General features: G+C 47.8%; 1 protein-coding gene across 6 annotated transcripts in view; it reads right to left on the reverse strand.

The window, feature by feature from the left end:
* Nucleotides 1-14,245: 14,245 nt before the first annotated feature.
* The window catches only part of LOC130131566 (mitogen-activated protein kinase kinase kinase kinase 4-like), a 56,349-nt gene continuing 45,806 nt past the window's right edge, over nt 14,246-24,788 (reverse strand). For 3 of the 6 annotated variants that reach the window (XM_056301309.1, XM_056301306.1, XM_056301304.1), the window contains 11 exons: nt 23,477-23,606; nt 22,567-22,854; nt 20,769-20,886; nt 19,319-19,489; nt 18,982-19,125; nt 18,652-18,786; nt 18,026-18,126; nt 17,709-17,858; nt 17,318-17,477; nt 15,739-15,878; nt 14,246-14,620 (listed from right to left, as the gene is read on the reverse strand). In XM_056301309.1, coding sequence (XP_056157284.1) covers nt 14,537-14,620; nt 15,739-15,878; nt 17,318-17,477; nt 17,709-17,858; nt 18,026-18,126; nt 18,652-18,786; nt 18,982-19,125; nt 19,319-19,489; nt 20,769-20,886; nt 22,567-22,854; nt 23,477-23,606 — 1,621 coding nt within the window. In that variant the 3' untranslated portion in view covers nt 14,246-14,536. The remainder of the gene's footprint in view (nt 14,621-15,738; nt 15,879-17,317; nt 17,478-17,708; nt 17,859-18,025; nt 18,127-18,651; nt 18,787-18,981; nt 19,126-19,318; nt 19,490-20,768; nt 20,887-22,566; nt 22,855-23,476; nt 23,607-24,788) is intronic. The other 3 variants (XM_056301310.1, XM_056301307.1, XM_056301308.1) reach the window with 2 other exon arrangements.

Below are 24,788 nucleotides of genomic sequence, written 5' to 3' on the forward strand. Positions count from 1 at the left end.
TATCCTAGTCCATCACGCAGACACCAAGTACATCATGTTTGGGGATAAAACTCCTTCATATTTTAACCAGGCACAGGTCAACCAGTCCTGACAGGTGGGTGAAATATGTGACTGAATGTAGGGATTTAAAAATAGAGAGTCCTGGCTTGCCTCTTATTTGTTGTGTGCAAGAAACTAGTCAAATTGTGCATGAAGCACAGTAGAGGTCGAGCATCACAGAAGATATATTTACATGTCAACACTTCCGGTTGCTAAAAAGCAAACTAAAGGCATCCGGGTGGCGTAGCGGTCTATCCCGTTGCCTACCAACACGGGGGTCGCCGGTTCGAATCCCCGTGTTACCTCTGGCTTGGTCGGGTGTCCCTACAGACACAATTGGCTGTGTCTACGGGTGGGAAGCCGGATGTGGGTATGTGTCCTGGTCGCTGCACTAGCGCCTCCTCTGGTCGGTCGGGCGCCTGTTCGGGGAGGGGAGGGGGAACCGGGGGGAATAAGGTGATCCTCCCACGCGCTACATCCCCCTGGCGAAACTCCTCAGTGTCAGGTGAAAAGCAGCAGCTGGCGACTCCACATGTATGGGAGGAGGCGTGTGGTAGTCTGCAGCCCTCCCCGGATCGGCAGAGGGGGTGGAGCAGCGACCGGGACGGCTCAGAAGAGTGGGGTAATTGGCTGGATACAATTGGGGAGAAAAGGGGGGGGGGGCAAAATAAATAAATAAATAAAAAGCAAACTAAAGTTACTTCATCGTTACTTATAAAGGACTGAATTGCCCCTCCGCCACCCCCCCCTGCCCATTTGACGGCAAAGGCAGGTTACAACAAACACCGACGGCAATTCACAAAGGCTAAAGGCATCTGGATCTCGTTACTGCAGAGACCTGACGGGAGGACCGCGGACTCTGTAGGCTTCGTTGGCTCCCCGTACGGAGGCAGACCCACATACGGAGCTGGAGCGTTTTTCTTTTTGAACGCCTACTCTTTCATAGACGAGCATCGGGGTAATCCAATCACACCACCTCCGGATCGGCAGGCTCGGATGCTAATGGGCTGTGGGGCCGGCTTCCTTAGCATCCTGCGAAGATCTGTGGGCCAGCGCCGGTGGGGTCCTTTGAGGGAAGCAGTAATGAATATGCAGCACAGAAATAACAGTGCTTTGTGCGGGGGGGGGGGGGTTGTATCTGTGTGTGTGTGGTGTGGTGTGAGAGAGAGAGAGATGTGAGTGGGGGAAGGGAATGAGCAAGGAGGGGTCAGTTTGCGGAGAAGGCAGAAAGGGAGGGGGGGCTGTCTGCTGGGGTGTCGCTGCTAAAATATATTAACTAGAGTGGTGGTGCTCAATCAGGTCCTCAGGTGCCACCAGCACCGCTGGTTTCTCTGTTCTGCCAGGTTGTTCATTACGGTCCCCTGTTGTTCCTGTCTCCAAACAGGGAGGTGTCACACCTGCGGCAACAGGTGAACCACCTGGTAGACAAGCAGCACCGGTGGCACCTGAGGACCTGATGGAGAACCTCCATCTATATATAACATTTACAAAAATATATAACTTAAAGGGAGAAGAAAGAAAAGTATAGGCTGGTCTAGCTTTAGCATGAGTATAATACCGTGTGTGTGTGTGTGTGTCTTGGTGTGTGTGTCTTGGTGTGTGTCTGTGTGTGTTAGTGTGTGTGTGTGTTGGGAGGCGCGGTAAGGCTTCCCCTGCTTGCAGCAGATGTCTACTGAGCGGTGCGCGAAAACTGGAGGTCCCCTCCACGGCCCCCCAGCCCACCACCACTGTCACACATAGCCGCCGGAGGGAGAGGAGATGCAGGGGGACGGGCGAAGACGCACACCGAGAGGACAGACGGTCGGGGAACGCACACACACACACACACACGCACACACACACACACGCACAGAGCCGCTAACGTCTCCTTAGCCCGTGCACAGCCTGCTGCGAGTGTCCCGCCAGGCCAAGTCACGTGACCCGCATGAAAAGAAAGAAGCAGCCGTTTAAAACAGCCCATCCTCCGTCTGGATCTGTACACAGACCTGTGGTGAAGGAGACTTTGCAGAGGACTTTACTCCACGACGTGCAAATGGTTTCTCAGTCACCGACTTATCCGACTCCACGCCACGCCAGGAAGTGAGAAAGAAATCTGTAATTTTTCCACAACCCCCCCCCCCCCCCAGCTTAACATGACTGCGCCCTCAAGCCTGTAGGGTTGTGTACTAAGCGGTCTTCAACCAGCGTGTTCCTCAGCACCACAGAGACCACTGACAATCTGCATGAGCCCAGTGCAGCCATCACAGTGTGGTCTGTTACTCTGAGCATCCTTTAACCAAACGCTGCCTCAACCTCACGTTACGATTCGGATTTTAACCCCCGACTGCTTCCCCTGCCAACCCATAACCAGGCTCAATCATGACGGGGATTGTTTTCCCAGTCAAACACCCCCACAACGACAACAACACCACCACCACCACCAACACTTTGACTAATGGGACGGAAGAGAGGGACCAGCAGAGAGCTGTGAGGGCAACCTGTCGTTCAGGCGCTGCCACTGCAGGCCAGGCTCCCTTTAAATGAAGGGCACTTCCCCCAGGATGTCCGGGTGGCCCTTCGGTCTACTATGTACCTGTATAAAACGCGACACCCCCCCCCCCCGCCCAACAGGAGCATCCAGAATGAACTCTGTTGGATCCAGTGCAGGCTTGTCTGTGAGTCCAGTATAAAATGTTTTTAAAAAGTCTTAAAACATCTTACACCGCATTGCCTAGGCTCCACATCTCCAAAAAGGTGTTGGATCAGTCAAGTCGGCATGTTGAATCAGAAGTTACTGCACATTTAACAATTTGTTTTGTTCGCAAAATCTCATTACTTGGCATTAAAAAACGGTGCTTTCACAGTGTGCTAGGCTGAACTTGAGGAAATCTGCAGTGTTTGTGCAGAAGCGTGCAAGTCGGTGGTCTCGGGAGTGAAGCTGGGCTGAATGAAGCAGTAACAGATGGGGAGTGGGTGATACTTACCCCTGACTTCAGCGGACGGCTGCCTACAAAACAGGCAAAGGGCAAATTTAAAGAATAACCTGGAGGGAGTGAATTAGCTCATTCTGGCAAACTTGGAAGTCCGTCAAGCCCGATGCGATACACAGAAAACAGACATGAGCAAGTCCCCAAGTTTTCTGCAAGCTTCTCCGAAGCAGCAATCCAAAAAACAACGAGGTTAATCCGAGGCCAGATTTACAGCGAATCCATGTCCTGCCAAGGGCCCCGAGTCCTCTGCATCCGACTGGATGTCTGACTGTGTGTTCTCAAAAAGCCGGTTTTTTTCTTTTCCCTCCTTCCTTCAGAAGCAGGCAAGTTGGACAATGAGTGGCAGAACAGATGGACCAACAATGTCTTCCTTTCCCTGGTAAGAGTGGCGGCTTTTTGACCAATCGGAGTGCAGCGATCTCGCCAACGAGACGCGCGGAGCCGGGCAGGTGGGAGGGGTCTGAGGACAGATGCCTGCAACACCCAGTCTGACCGAGGCACGCGTACTCAACGTGCACAAGAACACACACTTTTATTCCAGCCCAACGCACACACGCACGCAACACAGTCTGTGTAAGGGCTTCCCCTGCGTGGCCCATGAATCAACGAGGGGTGGGTGGCTGAACAATGGAGCTACACAATGGGAAGCCGGGGAAGGGGCAGCTGCAATGTGAGGGGCTGCTGCTATTAGGGCCCGGGGCAGCAATGGAGAACACCTGGCCATGGAGCGCCACAGTCACTCGCCTTCCCTTTGTCTCAGGGCTGGGGGTGGGGCAGGGGTGGTCAAACAGAGAAAAAAAAAGGGGGGGGCACTCTGAAAGGCGAGCGGACCCTTTAACAGAGTGCTGGATGACAGGCGAGTGTGTGGCCCGGCTCAAAAGGGATAAAGGGTGATTTGGGTGGGGGTGGGGGGTGACGGACATCAAAAAAGTTTTACGTCCTGGTGACTAGAAGGAGGGGATGTGTTCTTATTGTTGCGGCACACTTAGGGCAGATGACTCGGAAGCACCGAGGCCCCCCGGCTCTCCGCACTCATTATGCAGCCCATGGGCCTAGTGGCATCGCAGCAAAGGACGGTTTCAGCCGATCTGAAAACAATAAATCTCAGTGAATTTGCCCTTTCCGTCGGCAACAACACGCCGCTTCCATACAAAGCCCCGTGGCACACGTTGACACACACGGGACAGAGAGAAAAGACGGCATGCATCGCCCCATATACACCAACTGTGTGGGAAGGTGGCGGCGTTAACTTACGTTTGCGGCGGCCTCACCCATGGCTGTCCATGCAGTGTCTTCACCCACGTCTGCATCTGGGTTTTTATCTTTGTCTGATGGCTGGAAGAGCTGGCACTGGATCAGCTGGGGGAGCCCGGTCTGCTGCGTCCGGTGGGCCCTGGGACCACAGCCCCTGCCCGAAGCTGCGCCCGAAGAGGAAACACCGAGGGCGGTCTGACAGGACGCAGAAGCGGGGCAGGCTAAGCTAACTGCTAGCCCATGCAGACCGGCAGTTCTGATAACACAAAGGGTGGTCTGGCGGCGGCCTCGCCTGGCGCTGACTGTGATTTTGGTGTCGTCGTGTGGAGTGCGGGGAGGTGTGTCGAGGGTGTCTAGCTGGGACAGCTGGCAGCAGACGACCAGGCTGGGGGAACCTGGTCTGCTGCATCCTGTGGGCCCAGGGACCACGGCCATGCCCAGAGCTGTGGCCCGAAGAGGAAAAACCGAGGGCGGTCTGACAGGAAGCGGAAGTGGGGCAGGCTAAGCTAACTGGTAGCCCATGACCAGACCGGCAGTTCTGAGTCATCCTGGCTGGCGTTCGTTCTCCTGGAGAGTGATTTTTGTGGATATGTTGGATATATGTGTTTTTGTAAGGGTTTTTTTTTTTGTTTTTGTAGTTTGGACACCTGTTCTTGTAGGTTTTGGCTATGTGTTTTTGTCTTTATGCTGCACTGCTGTGGGAAACGACAAACGAATGTTCCTGATTCCTGACCAGCACGGTACGGCCATGTGCCAGTCATGCAACGTGGCACACAGTATTGGCATGGGTATAGCAACGGCTAGGCTGCTCATCAGTAGGGGTGGGAATCACAGAGTAACTCGGGGTACGATACTATCACGATAACGACGGTATCACGATACATCACGATATCTGTGTAACTGAAGAAGGTGAAATACCCCCAAAAGGGGCAAAACGCAGGAATTATGTGTTTATTCACTGCACTGTGTTGTCAGTTTCAGAGTTTGACAACCGAGATAAACAATGTACAACAAAGTACACAGAGTCTGAGTTTGACCATTATCAATAAAGTTGGTAAAAAATAATTATCATTAAAAAAAAAGCTCTACTAAAAATATATTTGGCGCCGGTGTAACAACGCCACAATGCAAACAAACGTCCTTTTCGATACCGTCTATCTCTGGTATTTAAGACTAGCCAGCCAACATCCAGATCATGTAGTGGTTGTTGTCCCGTAAGACTTTCCCTGGAGTGAGGACGCGGCAACACAGTGCTTCATTCGGGTCTTCCCGCAGCAGCCAAGACGAGGAAGAAGACGCAAGGCAGTGGTGGGTTGGAAGAAGTGAAATCATGGCGAGCAAGTGAATATGATAGTCCCAGGTTGTAGGAAAGAGACCTTTATCAGCATCGGCTACTGAAACTCAGGTTCAACCACGGTTTCTTTCTGGTCGATGGTGGGTGGGGAAGGTGCTGACACAACACACGCCAAAGCCTTTGCCGGTATCACCATGGGTGCCGTTAAGTTCGGCCAAAACAACGACCTCCAGCACTGCAACACTAAACAGAATGAGATGAATGAAACAGAAGATGTCTGGATGCATGCTCAATAATCCAGGTAAGGAAATCACAGGAAGCTGAGTCAGTTCATCTAAGTGACTTGCTCAGTCTCAACTGACTGCAGGTATCCCTTGTACATCGGGGAAACTAAACAGAGGTTGGCCAAGAGGATGAAGAGCTAACGTGTCAGGCCAGGACTCCACAGTCTACACCCATCTACAGGCTACCCTTCTACATCAAGGATGAGGATGTGCACATCCCTGATAGGAGGGACCACTGGTTTGAATGGGGAGTCAAAGAGGCCATCTATGTTAAGAGGGAACGACTATGGGCGGCACGGTGGCGCAGTGGCTAGCGCTGTCGCCTCACAGTAGGAAGGTCCTGGGTTCGAACCCCAGGGCTGCCCAACCTTGAGGGTCATCCCAGGTCACCCTCTGTGTGGAGTTTGCATGTTCTCCCCGTGTCTGCGGTGGGTTTTCTCCGGGTGCTCTGGTTTCCCTCACCATAAAAATGACATGCATGTTAGGGTTAATACTCCTGTCTGTGCCCCTGACTGAGGCATGACAAGACAGACTGGAGTTGGTCCGCGGGTGCTGCACGGCGGCTGCCCACTGCTTCAAGCTACACAGCCAGGATGGGTTAAATGCAGAGCGTAATTTCCCTATGGGGATCAATAAATTATCTCAAAATTAAAAAAGAAAAAAATTCCTCTGTGATGGCCTGGCGGTGTCCAGGGTGTCTCCCCGCCTGCTGCCCAGTGACTGCTGGGATAGGCTTCAGCATCCCCACGGCCCTGAGAGCGGGATAAGCGGTCCAGATAACGGATGGATAGATGGGGGAAAAAAATCCCTGAACTGAGGGGGGGCTAAGAGTACATCTGTCACCATCTTACAATGCTGTGATTGCAAACATTCCCCAATCCCCTGTGACATGGCTATTATAACTCGTTAATGGCCACACCCATATTTGCATATGAAACTGGTCCTTGTGTCTGGGTAGCGTAGCGGTCTATTCCGTTGCCTACCAACATGGGGATCGCCGGTTCGAATCCCCGTTACCTCCGGCTTGGTCGGGCGTCCCTACAGACACAACTGGCCGTGTCTGCGGGTGGGAAGCCGGATGTGGGTATGTGTCCTGGTCTCTGCACTAGCGCCTCCTCTGGTCGGTTGGGGCGCCTGTTCGGGGGGGGGGGAACTGGGGGGAATAGCATGATCCTCCCACACGCTACGTCCCCCCTGGTGAAACTCCTCACTGTCAGGTGAAAAGAAGCAGCTGGTGACTCCACATGTATGGGAGGAGGCATGTGGTAGTCTGCAGCCCTCCCCGGATCGGCAGAGGGGGCGGAGCAGCCACCGGGACGGCTCAGAAGAGTGGGGTAGTTGGCCAGATACAACTGGGGAGAAATTCCAAAAAAAAAAGAAGAATGAAACTGGTCGTTATGCAACTGTATTGTCTATAAGGGCGGGGTACCTGCAGTCAGTTGAGACTGAAGAGGTCACTTATGCCCCTTGTCCACTACACGGTACCGGCTCGACTCGACTCGTAGAGTGTCGTTTTCCATTACCGTAACGGTACCCCTCAGTGTAGCTGGTCTGCATTGATTTTGGTACCCGCTCCAGTGTTTTTGGAGCCTCGACTAAGGTGGTACCAGAAGAGTGGCAGCAGTTACCAAGATGCCGGTACTTTCCAGTAACGGAAAACGAAAAAGTTGAGCCGAGCCGAGCCGGTACCACGCGGTGGAAACGGGGCATTAGATGAGTGATGAAACATTTCCGTCAGTAAACGTGTCCAGATGAACCGACCCAACTTGCTGTGAATGAAACAGGATGGTTCGCCGTAACATCGCCTGACATTTCTACGACCAGAAAACCTAAAAATGAGGAAACGAAACGCAGACACGGAAAGTGAGTCGGCAAAGACTATCGGGCCGCCTCACGAGCCATCCAGACATTTTGATTGGTTTTGATTCTCGCTTTATGAAAACCAGACGACTCTGGATCACAGGAAGGATGCGCTGCACTGAGGGCCTTCGCATGCCTTCGTCTTAGTCCACACACTCTGATGTGTGCGTGTGTGCGTCAATGAAACCACAAACCCCCATTGATTACCGTTATTGTGAGGCAATAACACACACCCCTATTCTGCTTAGTTTTAGGTAACACGCTGAGGAAAAGCGGACGTGGCTGACAGCAAGGCAACAACAGAATACCCAAAGGGATTCGTCCCAGCAACCAGAAATAGCCTATCAGTCTGTAAAACCAATTAACACAAAAGACATCAATTAAACCGTGTTCGGTGTAAGATGGTTGAGCTCTAGTACCATACGGACCCAGCAAGGTGAAACTCACCATCTTGGCTTGACTCGCTCAAGTTGCCCCCATGAATAATAAAACGACATGTGTTGTTACCTAAGCAGATAAGGGTGACGCACACAGCTGACAAACTGCTGGGTATCTTGTGTAAATACAGACACACGAGCTCCAGTTGGTCAACCGTCTGCTCTCCCCCGACAGGTGCGCGTCCGCCACAAGCCGAGCCGGGGCCTCCGTTTCAAACAGCTGCAGACCAACCCGCTATTTCCCATCAATGGACGGATGGGGGAAACGCACCCTTTGGCAAACGCCAAGGTTTGGCCGCAAAGTTCACCACGAGTTCAGAAACTCCCCCCCTGGCTGGAAGAGAGACGGCCTCGGTGAGATGTGGACGATGAACGACTGCCTGTTTCACTCGGCTCGGCGACTAGGGTGCCGAGGAGTTTTGCTAAGCGTGAAAGTCAGAGCAGTATATGTTATGACTGTTAACCTGCACTGATCTGAATTGTCCTGATGCAGATACCCCCCCCCAAACCAATCTAATGCCTCAGACAGGGCAGAGTAATGCTGAGGGTAGGGTAGGGGGTAAAGGGTAAGTGCAGGGTAAAATAATACTGAGAACGATACTTGCAAATACTTATTTGACTATGGTCTAGGCAGCAGGAGGAGACCTGATGGCCCCTATCTGACCTCTCTGGTATGAACTCTGACCCCCAGCTTTGCGCGTAGTGGTTCAAACGCACAGCGTCCCAAGTGTAGGTTAATAGGTTAACAGGGTGGGATATTATTGCCCATCACTTCCTAGTACGGTGTGCACGTGTGCAAAGAAGGCCTGTTTAACAGGAAGAAGGAAGGGCGTAGCGGATGCAAGCATCCAAACACCTGCTGGACTAGACTTTCGATGAGGGACGGCGTTGTCATTGTTGCAACACCCCAATAGGAGGCGTCGTATCTTTAGGAACATCTGCACAATATACAGAGTTGTAAAATAACTGAGCCAACAGTAAGTGCAGGTCGATCCTGGCCCATTCACACAGTGGGCTTATAACGTTTTCAAACTGTCGGACCCGAGCAAGGCCGCAACAAACCAGCACGCCAGAGACCACGTGACATGTTGGGTGCAGAGCCACGGCTAAAATGAACACTGATCTGTCCATTTGGATCAGACCGGAGTGACTGCGGCACCTCCGATAAAGGGGGGGGGGATAATGGCTTTAAAAAGCAAGGGGTGTGGTGTGTGGAGATGGCCAGCGGATAAAGGAAGAAGATAGGCTGTAGGCCCTCGAGGGACAGGGACAGCTGTCACTCAAAAGAGCACAAAACAATGAGAAAAACCTGTGAGCACCCGTAGGGACGGCTTTTGCTTCAATCACTGAGGGAGCACAGTGGGTCTGGCGGAGAGGGGCCCAACAGCTGGCACAGAGAGAGGAGGTGCCACTGCACAGGAAACACACACACACACAAAGTTCACACAATATTCAGAAAAACAAACATCCCACTTAAACCCAGTCTCTCTCTACCCCACTGGCTGCTGATTTCTGGACAACCCGTCTTCTCAATCCCGAAATAATATCTGACATTTTCCTGCAGCACCCCCACCCCTTCTCCCTCTCTCTCTCTCCCTGCCTGTTGAACGGGCCCGATCCACTAACTCCGCACGACGCTCTCCGCCACGGGAGCGCGCAACGGCGTGCACCCCCCCCCCCCTCCACACCGCCCCAAACCGACGCCGTCACGACCTCCGTCCAGCTTCGCACACGCCGACCGGCGACTCCCCACGACCAGGCGCGTCTGCTCGACGGACGAAGCGGCCGAGTACTTACGTGGTCGGGTCCATCCGCGGAGCCGCACAGACGCGGAGCAGACTGGCGCTACCGGGGCGGAAGAAGCGCTCCGCCGCAAAACATCCGGCGACGGGTTTGCGGCGTGACTTGAACCGAGCGGCGTCAAGCCAGCGAGGGGTATCAGCGCGGTTTCCGGCCGCGTCCTTTCGCAATAAAAGGCGCAAGTGTCCCGTTTGGTGCGAGGCAGTTAGACTGAGGACGGGTGAAACGCACGTTTCCCCCCCAAGAGTCGGAGGTTTATTTGTCACTTTATCAGCACAATAAGCGGCGAAATCATTTGTAGGCAACTCCAAAAACTGCACCAACAGACAGGAACACACTAACAATAAAATGATAAGTCTGAATTACAAAACAAGTACAATTTAAAAAGTCCAAAAAAAAATATATATATATATATATATATATATATATATATATATATATATATATATATATATATATCCGGAGAGTACCTATAATACATAAGGTATAATAGCTATATACAACACAAGCGTGACCCGTCATAAGAAATCAGTGCCAACAAAATATGTGCATTACTGATAACAAGAACGGGGGGGGGGGGGGAGAAAATAAATATGAACACGGTCTCGGCGAAGCAACAGCCAGCTTTAGGATTTCCTTCTTTCTTTTTTGCATTTGTTTTCAGACACAAAGTCAAACGTTTTACAAACAGTATTTCCTATTTTGCACAATTTATCAATATCAAGTATCAATAAGTCATCCAATTTCGGTACCCAAGGGGCCCGTCCCGTCAGAGATCCGTAGGTTCAAATTATTCGCATGAGAAAGAGTCAAAGCTTGTGCTTTAGTTTACTCACAAACTAAAAATTAGCACACAGCTGTGATGGTCAATCACTACTGACTAAAATGGGTATCGAAGGGATTCATTTACCTGTCAACTTCCGGTGGAGCTGGTAATAACGTTACGGCCGTACTTTCACAGATAGGCCCGCAATGTTTTTGCGCCGACGGGTTCGAGGCTTGTATTTTGAAATGTGTGCACAGCCGGGCCCGGCGGAAAGAAACCACATCGTGGAGCATCAACAGGATCCGCGGAAGCGAGAGGAAGTGGGATGGGCGACAACTCCTTTAACACACACATGTCCAACACCGCCCTCTGGCGGTAAAGCGAAGCGTCGTTGTGCAGACGGTGTAATTTCTAGGGGTGAGGTAAAGAACAACGAGCATGCAGCAGAGCTCTAAAAACAGGTGGTATGCTCAGCCAACCATGTCTGCAAATTAAAATAATAATAATAATAATAATGACGTCAGCCCTTAAAAATACAAGTTTGGGAGCGGCAGCAGACTTGAACTTGGGGGCCACTGGGTTGCTGGTTGAAATCCCAAGACCCGACAGGGAGGATGTGGTTGAGAAAACTCAAACTCTCTCCCTCATCAGCCGCTAACAAAGGACCAGTGCACCCCACTTCAAACTGCTCAGGGGCCACCAATATGGCACTGGTTATACTGGACGGCACCCTGGTGGGTGTGACTGTGTGATTACAAATCAGAGACGTGCAACTGATATTAAACAAAGCAAAGGCAAACAAACACCCCAAAACTTCAACAACAAAAACATGGCCGATAAATAGAATATAACTATGGAAGGAGAACAACACCACGCAGTAAATTACTTAAGGTTTTATTCAATGAAAAAAAAAAGACCTTCAGGAAAATACAATAATTCCCATAATACACACAGAGGACATAAATTAAAAGAGGCGTGGCAGAGAGACATTGAGGATAAACATGTCGCTTGGCACCAGGGTGGTACAAAACGTTTTTATCAACATCGCTGCATCGCCGCCTCAAAGCCAGGGCACACTGTGCACTATCCAGGATACATAAGAATCAGTGAATTCACACTTGAGTTTGTGGAGCCTGAAACGTGAGCAAAGGTCAAGGGTTATTCCTGTACACGAACCTCCGAAATGATAATACAAAAAGGGAATAATACAAAATACAAAAAAAAAAAAAAAAGGAAAACTGCCCTCAAAATAATCCTTAAATATTCATAATGATGCACATTGGTTTGATGAAACAATTGCTTCTGTAAACATTTTCAACATAATTTGTGTGCATTACAAATAATAAAAAAAAAAAACACTGCAGTCGCATACTTAGCTGAAGGGTTACATGATTTTAAACGGGGGGGGGGGGATCACAAAATTAAAACCTAAAAACTACATCTCCCGAGTTGTCCCTTCCTCGAGTGGTTTTCTAACACTGTTTTTAAAATGTGTGACTTTTGCCTTCTTTGCCTCTTGCAGACCACAAGGAAGTGAAAGCAGTTCATTGTGCTCTGCAGCCCTCACTCTGGAAGTCCCGCCTTTAGAATAAAACCAAAATAAAAAAAATAAAATAAAAGGAAAGGCACCACCTTAACTAAGAGTAGGAATTGAGGGGGTCTAGTCTAGCTAGGTAGGGGTGGGGGGGCAGGACCTTGGGTAATTCCATTAAGGAAGCTGCTACACACACACACACACACACACACACACACACACACACACACACACACACACGTGCACACACACATGCACACGTACAGTGAAAAGTCTTGTCTGAGTCTCAAGACAGTGGCGTGAGGCTGTCTATTATCGCGTGTCAGTCCTACGGGACATCCGTATGAAGTAAAAGACAAAGATTGACAAACAAGTGCAGCGCCGTCATTCATTGTTCGGAGGAGGAATGCAAACGAAAGTTTATGACGGGGAGATAAAACAACAGTTCTGGGATGCAGGAACTTGTCCAGCTTTTGTAGTTGTACATCCTCCTCTCCCCAGTGATAAATGCATGACCTGCCGTCTGGACTGAACGGGAACAAACTACAACGGAACTTGCCCGTGTGGAAGCCAGAGGTCCGACATTAAAAATCCAACGTGTGGTGCAAACTAAACGGCTCATACCTTTCCCATTTTACTCTTCCAACGCCACCGACGCGGCTTCCTCTTCAGCCGGAGACCACTTCTAAGGCATCTGTTTGGCTGAACATAAAACGAACGGCTCATTTGCGACAAGGAGTTGTACGACCTGTGACCTGAGCGGGACTTTGTGCGCTCGCTGGGAAGGTTCGGAGAATGAAGAGGTCCACGCGTGCTGCGTTGTCGTGTTGTTATGCTACCCAGAACGGCAAGCTACTCATCCTGCAATTATATTAATTCACAGTTTATCCTAGCCCTACTTATGACTGAGGTTAAAAAAAAAAAGTTCTTTTAAGGGTGCTTCCTCAACTCTCGATATTTACATGCACGAATGTCACATAAAAAAAATGTACAGTGCATGAAGAGATCAGCTATTGTGTGTTAGATAGTACAAATGTTAACTTCCGGTTCATACTAAACAGGGTCGACCACATCTGACCGCCACGAGCTACGTGAGCCGGCGTGATCCGAGTACGTGTGTTTGGGGGGTGGGGGGGGCACTGATGAGTTCATAAGGTTACTGTAGCAGGTATGTACAAGCCGTACACACACACGTTTCCACACCCGATACCCTGTTCTCTGATGGAAAACTCTCAAAGAAATCCAACCGAAAAACAAGCCCCCACTTCACAAAGAGGAAGGCCAAAATGATAGAAAAAAAAAAGGGGGGGGGGCAAAGGCAGATTTGCACGTCAAGCACAGCGGTAACACGGCGGCTGTGATGTCTGAAAGGAGTGTCTTTATAAAAGGGAGGTGCTTGACACGAAAATCTACCCTAGTGTGAGGGACGAAAGGTGTTAGTTTTTTTTTTCTTTCTTATTTTACCTAAGTTAAAATGCATCAACAAACAGCTAGGACCCGCCGAGGGTCTACCATGTATGCCCCTTCACCGACGCATCAACGGCCGATTCTGGAAAACTCTCCGTCACCGGCATACACTCAACTCTCACGCCTTCTTCCGCCGTCACCCTTTCATCAAGCTAATGCATGCTCAACGTTTTTCTCTCTCTCCACGTTTCTTCCTTAAACACACACACACACGCATATATCGACACATGCACACGGATACAAGGCCGAGTTTTACTATGACACATATAGGTAATACCATCAACAGGCAGCGGATCCCATGGCCCACAGTGGAAGAGGAGGGGACGGACTCAAAAGATGGAGCACCAAGGACGGGGTGGGGTGGGGGTGTGGGTGGGGGGGCCGAGGCGCTTATTTGGTTTTCTGCTTACTCTAATGGGATTCAACAGAGTTGCAAAAATGCACATGAGCGGAACACCCCACGCCCCTCGCCTCGACACAACGCCGCTAGATCAGCCCTTGGATGCCCCCCTACCCCGCCCCTCCCCCCCTTCGTGATTTTTACACTTCAATTCTTTACAGAATAAACAGTTGATTGCTTGTCCAGACAGGCTGCGCTCCGTCGGGATTCTTCTGCCACAAGGTGTCACCCACTCCACCCCACACACACACAGACACACACACACTAACACTCTCTCATGTCAGGGCTCGGGGTGGGGGTGTGTTGCGGTTATCTTTGTCGTCAAGTCAGCGTCCCAGTCATCATGCGTTGTCTTGTCACGGCTCAGGTGTGGTCATCGCGGTTGACCGGTTGTGTTTCCTGTGCAGGGGCGGGAGTACACGTGTCTCAGCCCTACCAGCTCATCAGAGAGGACCTTCCCAAAGTCATGAAGTACACCTGGCTGGCGCCACCAGAGCGCACAGAGGCAAAGAACACCTAATAGACACAGGGAGAAAGAAAAAAAATTAACCTTTCCTTTTGACAGTATAATGACAAAACTGGGAACTTGCAGCCAGAACAAATGTGGGGGGAAGAACTGATGCCCATCTAATCCACTGAGGATAAAAATTTTTTTTAAAAAAAAACACTGTTGTGGTGGGAGATGAAAATAGGTTAATGCCTAAATGACGAGTCCATAAATAGGAAGTCACTATAACAGACGTGACTGACTGCTCTGTTGTTGTTAATGCCAGAATGGATGGAACCCTATTGTAATCAGAAAGACAGAGGATCGCTTTGACCTCCTCACAAATGTTATTACTATGAGGAATGAAGTTTCCATTCATGACAACGGATAATAAAAGGAAATCCACTTTTGTAATTGAGCATCCAGACTGGTGTGAATGTCGCGACTACTACAGGTCTCCATGGTGATGGCGGTCGCCACCTGGACACTGCTTGACATCCTCCTCATCACATTTTTTATATAGCTTATAAATCCATATAATTTTGTTATCCTGTGTCAGTGTTGTGTCCTTCTCGCTCTGATGTGAGACCAATGGTTTTTCTTGTCTCTTCTCCTGTGTGTGTGAACGGTGTGTTGTGTGTCTCCCTTGTGTGCATGTGTAGCCTGTCGTCCTGCAAGGTCTACATGGTGATGCTGGTTGTGTGGCTCAGGTGCTGGGCTGTTCTGGTGACATCTGGACACCACTTGGCATCCTCCTCATACTTATCCTCATTATATCCTTCATATATCTTATCATTCCATTATAATTCTGTTATCCTCTTTCAGTGTCGTATTCTGTAAATTGTGTTTTTTCTGTACACACAACATCCATTGCACCTCTGTCCGTCTCGGGAGAGAGATCCCTCCTCTGTTGCTCTCCCTGAGGTTTCCCCTCATTTTTTCTCCTTGTTTAATAAGTTTTTTTAGGGAGCTGGTCCTTATCTGATGTGAAGGTCTAGGGGCGGGGTTGTTGTATTGCTGTAAAGCCCACTGAGGCAAATTTTTTCAATTTTTGACATTGGGCTATACAAATGAAATTGACTTGACTGTTATACTAGTGACATCATCATTGCCGTTGTTGGTTGGTACGGTGTGTTTTTTTTCTAACCTTGTCATTCCTCTCACAGAGGAACTTGAGTCTCTGGGCCCTCTTGTGCATGAAAACGCCATCCAGGTGGCCGGTCTCCACGGAGCGGATCTCTATGGCCTTCTCCCCCCAGCCCATGATCTGGTTTGACCTAATGTAGGCTAGACACAAACACAAAGGGAGATACCAGGTCAAGCCAGCAGGGGTGTGTGTGTGTGTCTACGTTATGTGCACATACATGCACATGTACTCTAGGTTGTTGTGTGAAGATATAGTATATGTGTGCATGTGTAAATAAGAAAGTGTCCTCTTTAAAGAGCGGTTTGCTGGTTGGAGACCCCGGAGAATCAATGTGTAGGAAAATTATGAAGGAACTAGAAATACACTTGTATACATATACACTACAGTGACTTCTGGAGTCGTAGAGAGAAAATTTTACTTCTGCATCTAAAAAAAAAGGGGGGGGGGGTTGGGAGAAGGAAAAAAAACGCCCTGTGTTCGAGCCCACATTTTAAACAGATACAAGTTATACATCAAAAATGTTCAGCTGCTTTCTGCTGAATCGAACGGTACTAGGGTCGAAGCAATCTGACCTCTGCTTTTGATGCTACGACCCTCTGAGCGGCCAAGGGCACACACCTATCGGAGTATTGCTATACAGAAACTAATGCACAAGCACTATTAAAAGAAAAATATACCAACTGACCCACTTTAAATTAGAAAGCACTGAGTGAATACTTTGGCTCTACATCAGAATACACACAGAAGCTAGCACTGTTCCTTTTCCTGTTAGGAAAACCGTGGACTCGATTTCCTGACAGGCTGGAGTTTGTGCAACCTGCACAAACGCAATAATTTACCATTATAATAAATGATGAAATGCAATATAAAACTAATGAAAAAAGACCAACTCGCCCTATAACGACTGCTCAGACTCACTCCCCCCTACTACTGCACACTGAGCTGAGGCCGTGCTGAGGAGACTGACTCCCTGCTGTTACGTAATATGACGCGGAATTGGGGGGGGGTGCGCTTTTACGAGCTTTGCTCAAAACAGCCACCTTTTCCTCCTGAATTTGTGCCATTATGTCTTGTAAAACATTAAATCATGCATTAACTTGTCAAATGGTCATTTTCAGGTAATTTTCATGGTACATTTAATTTAAAGAAAAATCTAACCTGCAATATGCACTTTAACTGCTTTCATTTACAAACACATTTCCACACAGCACAGTGAGTGCAGTACTGCTGCTCAACTAACGGTAAGAAATATATAAATATACTAAAATCACACTTACTAATTCAACTTGCAAATCCAGAAAGGCTCGATTTAAATCTCCTTCTTTAAACAGCTATGAAAAGGTATTAAAAAAAATGGTGCTGTTGTGCTGTGCAATGTCCCCAGTCAAGAAGGTCAAAGTATTTGATGTTAGTATTGCCTGGTTCAAACGAAGAAATCTTTGAGCGCTGGAAAAGGCATCGTGAATTAACTGTGTTTACCAAAAAACAAATATCATTAAATGTACTCCTCTGCTAATCCACAGGGTATGAGCAAATGCTTCAAAAACAAGCAGTGGTTGCTGTGTGTGTGTCCACCTACCCACAGAGGTGGGCATCTCCCCCCACTGCAGCACCACGTCCTTAGTGATGCGTCCATAGGTGTTGACGTACACGCCCTCATCCTCGTAGCACACCAGAAGCTCGATGCCATCCGTGTTGGGCAGGATGATGATGGCATGGGACTGGATACTGGTCTGGATCTGATGGATAGAGAGAAAGAAGGGTAGGAGGAATGGAAGGGAAAACAGTGGGGGTGGGGTTACCCGAGATTTTAGAGGTGAGAGAGGGAAGGGGGAAGAGTGACAGGTCAAGATAAGAAGAAGTGTTGAGTGGCGAGGAAGAAAAGGTGAAGGCAGGAAGACGAGGAGGGTGAAGGCACAGTGATAACTTAGACCAGAACTCCTTTCCTGATCCTACTCTAGAGCACTTACGTGTGTGGGAAGGTAGATGTCATAGACAGCCCCTGAGTCCACATCCACGGCATGGAAGCCTGAGCAGGAGCCGTAGATGACCTTTAACCTTTGACCCTCCTCAACAGTAAGGTCAACCAGCAGGGGCTTATGTACCAGGTCACCAAAAGACTGAGACCAAACAAGAAACGGATGAGTTCAAGCAAGGACTGACATCAATTATTGCAGACTTATGGCCCACGGGACATCATAACAAATCAGTTCATCTCTAGAAGGTGGCAACATGTGAAAGCTGTGATATTAAGTAGAAATGGCACCCACAGTGAAGCTGTTCTTACCTTGAAGGCCATGAATTTGTGGTATGGTTTGGGTGCCCAAGCATAAACCTCTACAGAGTTCTTTAAGGCCAGCACCAAGAACTTGATCCTCTCATACTTCACTGTAAAGAGAAAACAAGAAAGATGTTCACTAAGGCGTCCTGCAGTTGGGCTGGATGGGAAACACTGACTGAGTATTCCAGGGTGCAGTGAAATAAAACGTTATGACTACTGAATTCATGTCCACTTACATTTTTTTTGCCCTGTGGTCTCCTACCCACTTTACGTTTTTGTTTGTAAGTGTGCCATGTTAAAATGTTTGGCTGTCCTTTATTGAGGACTTATATGTTTTAATAATACGAGGTGGACCCCACTTTGTCTAAAGCTTTTTAAATGATGAAGACACAGGATAATGGATTATATTGGCAACATCTTACATTTTTGGTGCCATGAGACATCATGTGATGTCATACTTCCACTGGCTACTCCAATACTTAGACTAACATAACAAAGAAATGGTCAATACTTCAAAATTGGTTTGTTGATATCATTGTGTCTTTATAGAGAGCGTACCCACAAGCAAGCTACAATTTATGTGTGAACTTACTTGGCCGTCAACAAACTTGAAATTTTTGCGAGGTACGTACCAACTTTGTAGTGGACACAGCCCTCTAGTTCACCCACGGTGACCCAGCCCTGCTTCTTCTCCACCTCCGGATCATTGTGCAAAATCTTATTCCTCAGCCATGACAGGTAGTACACACGCAGCTTGTTCTTTTTACCTGCCGGAATAAAGAAAGACTGAAAGAACGGCAGACAGACAGAGATAGACTGAAAATGAGCGTGGCCTGTTCTTACTGGTGTTACTGTGCCTCTGAATTTCTCCCTTACAATGCTGTAGAAGCAAGTCTTTAGAATTAAAGGCATTTGTGTGTCCAACACAACCCAATAAATAAATAAGAGTGAAGAGCAAGTACCTGATATAGTCACCAGCACGTTGAGTCCCTCCAAGACATCCATCTGCTGGATGCGTCGTCGGTTAATCAGGGGGTAGACCTTCCCCTGGCCGCTCCGATCCAGCAGCATCAGACCGCTCTCTGTACCTACCAGCAGGTTCACCCCTGGAGCGCACGCACATGCACACAAACACACGGAATGGCGGTTACCACAGACAGACCTGTGAGCCAACCCTTACACCATATCCTTTCTGAACAAGGCAATGCGAAAGTGATGAAGCCATCTTAAGCGATGTGCAGTTGTATTAGCACACAATAAGTTAGCACTGTAACACAGCCATCCATGAGATGCACCTACCCCAGAGTGCAGCGCACAAGATCTCAGAGTTGAACCTCTTCTTGTACTTGCGGATCTCAGGTGTGTCGCTCTGCGGGCGTGTGTTGACCGGGTTGACATTGACCACTGAGCCTTTTCGAGACGGATCTGACCTCAGTGCGTCAGCCAGCCGCCCGTCCTGCCCGAGGCCAGCTACAGCGACAATGGAGGATAGAGGGTCAGAGATGAAAGCTTGATGTCCCCTCACAATGACATTAGTGATGGGCATCCTGGCACCTTTGACACCAAGCATACAGAATCTGGTCACCAATTTTTAAGTATATGCATATGTTGTGTGCGCAACACATACTTTAAAATCGGTTTGAAGGTTTGGTTCAAAGGGATAAGGATATGATAAGGATATGATACACTTTGTTTGGATGGCCCAGCAGATGAAAAAAATTAAGCACAGCTTCAAATGAAGCATGGCTTTATGTGTTGACAAGCTTTGTGTGTCTCAGAAGGAGATCTGTCAAAACTAATGACAGTTTTTTTGCATATGTGTAAATGTGGTAATTAAGTGGTTCTTCTGCTTTTTTTGCAACAAAGCAAAAAACTTTTTTTTTTTAAAATCCCAGTATGATAAAGATTTTGTATGTGGGGTAGGGCTTTTATCTTGGCAATGTGGTCCAACATGACTTTTTTGCTTAAGCTGCACACAGACAAGTCAGGGAAACCCCTGAGGAGGTTATTTTACACACATTAGGATGAGGAAGGCCAAAGAGGAGGTTTGTGGATGTGGTGAGAGAGGACATACAAGTGGCTGGTGTGACGGAGGAAGATGCAGAGGACAGGAAGAGATGGAAAACGGATGATCGGCTGTGGCGATCCCAAACAGGAGCAGCCAAAAGTAGTAGTAGTAGGACAGCAAACTGAGACCACAATATTAACAAGAACATTGCATTTCTTTTTTTTAACAATTGGCTAGATAAAAATGCAATAGAACAACCCGTCTTGGAATGATGCCATTTAATGTACCCTTGTTTCAAGCAAAGCACCTCTTCAGCTTGCTGTATGTTATGGTATACAGCAGGCTGAAGAAGGAAGTTTCTTGAACATTTCATGTGTTATTCCAAGTCACAGTGTGCTGACAGTTTATTCTACAGTACATGTATCCTCATGTTATAGCATCTGTGTTTAGGAAAAGTTTTTCAAGTTCGAAGTATGCTGAGCTGAGCATTCTGCTCATTGCAACACATGGGGGGGAAAAAAAATCTTTCAACAGAAGCCCCTTTTAAGTGCAAAAAAAAAAGACTGGAAGTTACGTTGGCATAGTGATAGAGCAATCAATGTTTGGGTTTCAAAAAAACATTCCACCAAAAGTAGCTTGGAATTTGGGAATTGTCTTCATAAATTACATGAAATGTAACTGACATACTGTAAAATTCAAATACCCACACACACACACAAACACAGACATGATGTAACCTACCCATGTTGTTAAGACCACTGCCGCTGGATGGCGAGATCTGGAGGAGGCGTGGGTCAATGAATGGGGTGAAGGAGGAGGAGGACTTGTGTTTTGTCATGGTGTTGCTGGCCGATTGGGTCTGACAGAGACACAGGTGGGATTTAGAAAAACGCAGACTTTCTATTTGTCTTGGGCCACTCCTCAACATGAGTTTTGTTTTTTGTTTTTTTTTAATCAAGAAGGGTTAACTCATACTTCTAAAAGACACTGGTTTAACAATATTCGTTGTAAAATAAGTGCAGCAATGAACCAAGCGTTAGTGGTGCTATATTTGGGTTCACTGACACCGATCTAAAACAGTGGTGAATAGACCTTTCTTCCACCCTATGACATAAATGTATTATCTGCAGATTTGTAACATGGCACTTATGACTACAGTTATCTTTACAGCCCTTGTTAATGTTGTAAAGCAGTTTATGATCGAGGGCTGATCTGAGATACACCAGAAAAATGGCCCACTGGCACTTACAACCTTAGTTATAGTGGCCACCAGACTCATAAAATACTGTTCAACAATATTCTAGGCAAAAATTTTACAAAAGGATTCTGAAAAATACAGTTGACAAACCTTGACATACAGTAACAAGTGGGAAAGGACAGAAATGTTGGAAAGGGAAAACTGGTACGTAAAAACAAAGACAAGTATCAGGAAGCTACCACCAGCTTTGTTAAATGTTAACAGAAATTCTGCTAAACAGAATGCATATAGAGAAGATCTGATCATAGCTCCACCACCCAGGATGCAACTCTTTCACGATGATGACACACCCTTATACTGCAGAGTAGGAAAAATTCTCTTTCTAAGTGTCCACCCAGGAAGGAGAAGGACACTGGGAGAAGAGTTGAAAACAAATAAGAGGGAATGTGCTTTGCATTTAGCTTCACATCAAAAATCCTTTGGCTAGTCTTACTTTGGGATGTTTGAAGACTACAATTCCCCCCAGAATTGTTTGCAAAATCAACAGTACTTATTCATACCATGTGGATCAAGTGTAAGATAAGCCAGCACTACTGGAAACATCACACCGAACATACCACCACCCAATCAAAGAACATCTAGCACGGCAAAAGGCCTACAAAGCAGTCCAAGATTTAGTTTACCCCATGCCGTGACCACCACTAGGGGGCAGTATTGATGAGTGTTAGCGGCAGTGCAGTGCAGTGCAGTGCAGTGCAGTGCAGAGAAGCAAACGGACAGATGCATTGCAGCAGCCAAAAACTGTCAGCCAGGCCAAAAGGGGGCAGAGGGGATTCAGAAAAAAAGAGAATAGTGAAGGGGTAGAAGAAGGACATGGGGTGGTTGAGACCAATAACCCAGAGCTGGACAAAGAGGTAGGTACCAACTTAGACATGGAGGTATGTTAGTTGCACAGTTTATGCTTAAAATAATGGGCTTTACTGCCAGACCTGGATCATAATATGGCTTGCCAAACATTTTAATGTTTGCATCATTCTACTTTGAAGCCAAAATGGGTAAAGATGACCACATAGAACAATCCAACGGGTGTGTCAACATTTAGACTACCACAGCGAAGCATTTTGATGGCCAATACTTTTCCTAATGTGGTAAACTCCACCCACCTGGTTCTCTGAGTAGGTCAAGACAAACACTAAGAATTATTTGCGAACGTCTTTTTTTCTGGCCCAGGTCTGGTGACTGGCTGTCATGAGCACGCACAGCCCTCTATGGCCCATTCCTCGGTTACTGGTCTCAGTGGTGTGAGTGGGGATGGGACGGGGTGGGGTGGGGGGGACATACCTCCATAGCAGTGAGCTTGTCCAGGGGGTTCTGGGGGGACATGGAAGGGCTGGCAAGGGTGGATGATGGGGGGAAGACGGAGGAGAAGGAGGAGGAAGAGGAAGGGATGGATGTTGTGGAGGAGGAGGGGGAGTGCTGGCTCTGCTGGATAAGGTCTGGTAGGTGGTGTATGTGGCCCGCAAAGCCGTTTTTCTCTGAGTGGCTGTGGGGGTGTGGCTGACCATGGCCGGAGCCAGCCGAGGGAGAAGAGGATGACACATTGACCAACCGCTTTATGTCACCGGTGCTCTGGAAGCAAGAACAGGCACACTTGGGCTCGAACAAGCAGGAAATAAAGAGAAGAGAGGGGCTGTGCCTTACGCCGCTAATCTGCTGCTTTCTGTTATCATGAGTTGCCACCTTTTTCCAGATTCCCTTCAAGATTCCCTCATCCTACCTCTCAAACATATTAAGTTCTGTTGGCTTGATCATCTTGGTGGGGACATTAACTCTTGGGCCTTGTCAACCTGAATATATCCAACATCATCTTTTAAACGATAGTGCAACTTTAAGCAAACTGAAAAACGAGAGCTAAACAAAAAAAATCACAACACATAGAGTAATGTGGGACAGTCGGCGGTGTGATGATAAGCAACTACAGAAAAAAAGAGATGAACATCCCCCTCTAACAACTAGAAATAATGGGTTGTGCCTCATCTATAAAAAGGTTCATTCACAAATGTCCCTTTGAATAAAGATTTGGTTTTATCAGAGGTTGCCTTCATGGCAAAGTAACAATTTTAAAAAAAACTGCATCTCTTTACACCAACAGTGTAGAAGAGACATGTTTCATGGATGGATGGCTCTTTAAAAGTCCCAGAACATTTTTATTCTCACGGACACATAATGTCTCCTTTGCTCCTCTTCCTACCTGTCTGATAACCAAGGTGCCATCTTTGGAGGGGGTGGTGGCTTGGTCGCTCTCTGAGTCTTCGGCCAGCATGGTCTTCAGGGACTCCGTCTCCCCGTTGCTCAGCCTCCTGTAGAAGCCATGGGAATATCTGACGTCCATAACCAGACCGGTGTTAACAATCATGCAGTAAGTCATGCGAAGCTTAGGATGTCTTTATGCATGCTCAATAATCCAGGTAAGAAAACCAAAGAAGGTTGTATCAGTTCATCTGGATACGTTTATTGACAGATACGTACATTTCATCACTCATCTAAATGACCTCTTCAGTCTAAATTGACTGCAGGTATCCCCACCCTTACAAACAACACAGTTGCATAACGACCGAAACCAATGACCAGTTTCATATGCAAATATGGGTGTGACCATTAACTACAGTTTCAATGGCCATGTGTGCGATTCACAGAGGATTTAGGAACGTGTGCAATCACAGCATTGTAAGATGGCAACAGATGCACTCTCTCTCTCTCCCCCTGGTTCAGGGATGGTCGTTCCCTCTTAACCCTGGCTCAAACAGAACAATATAGTGTGCGCTGCTAAGTGCCAGGAGGATTGCCATGACTTGTACATTGGCGAAACTAAACAGACGCTGGCCAAGACGATGGCACAACACAGGTGAGCTAACACCGTCGGGCCAGGACTCCACAGTCTACACCCATCTACAGGCCAGTGGCCACTCTTTTTTTAAGGATGAGGATGTGCACATCCTTGATAGGGAGGAACGCTGGTTTGAACGGGGAGTCAAAGAGGCCATCTATGCGAAGAGGAAACGATCATCCCTGAACCGGTGGGAGTGGGGCTAAGACTACATCTGTCGCCATCTTACAATGCTGTGATTGCAAACATTCCCCAATCCTCTGTGAATAGTACACATGGCCATTGAAACAGTAGTTAATGGTCACGTCCATATTTGCATTTGAAATTCGTTGTTGGTTTTGTCGTTGGTTGTCATTGTCATTATGCAATTGTATTGTCTGTAAGGGGTGGGGATACCTGCAGTCAGTTTAGACTGAAGAGATCACTAATGATGAAGCCTGAAAAGTGATGAAACCTATCTGTCAATAAACATTACATCTCAATGAACTGATTCAATCTTCTTTGAAGCTTAGGATGGCTTTAACACATTCACTATGATAAGGGTTTTCAAAATATCTACAGTTAGACCAGTGTAAGTCATTATGTAAGTGTTATATTGAATTTCCATTAAAAGATCAAAGCAGTGTAGTATGTCATTACAAATCTTCTCACAAATAAAAAACATGGTAGGGCCATA

The sequence above is a fragment of the Lampris incognitus genome, chromosome 21 (genome assembly GCF_029633865.1).
Source record: "Lampris incognitus isolate fLamInc1 chromosome 21, fLamInc1.hap2, whole genome shotgun sequence".
NCBI classification, from domain to species: Eukaryota; Metazoa; Chordata; class Actinopteri; order Lampriformes; family Lampridae; genus Lampris; species Lampris incognitus.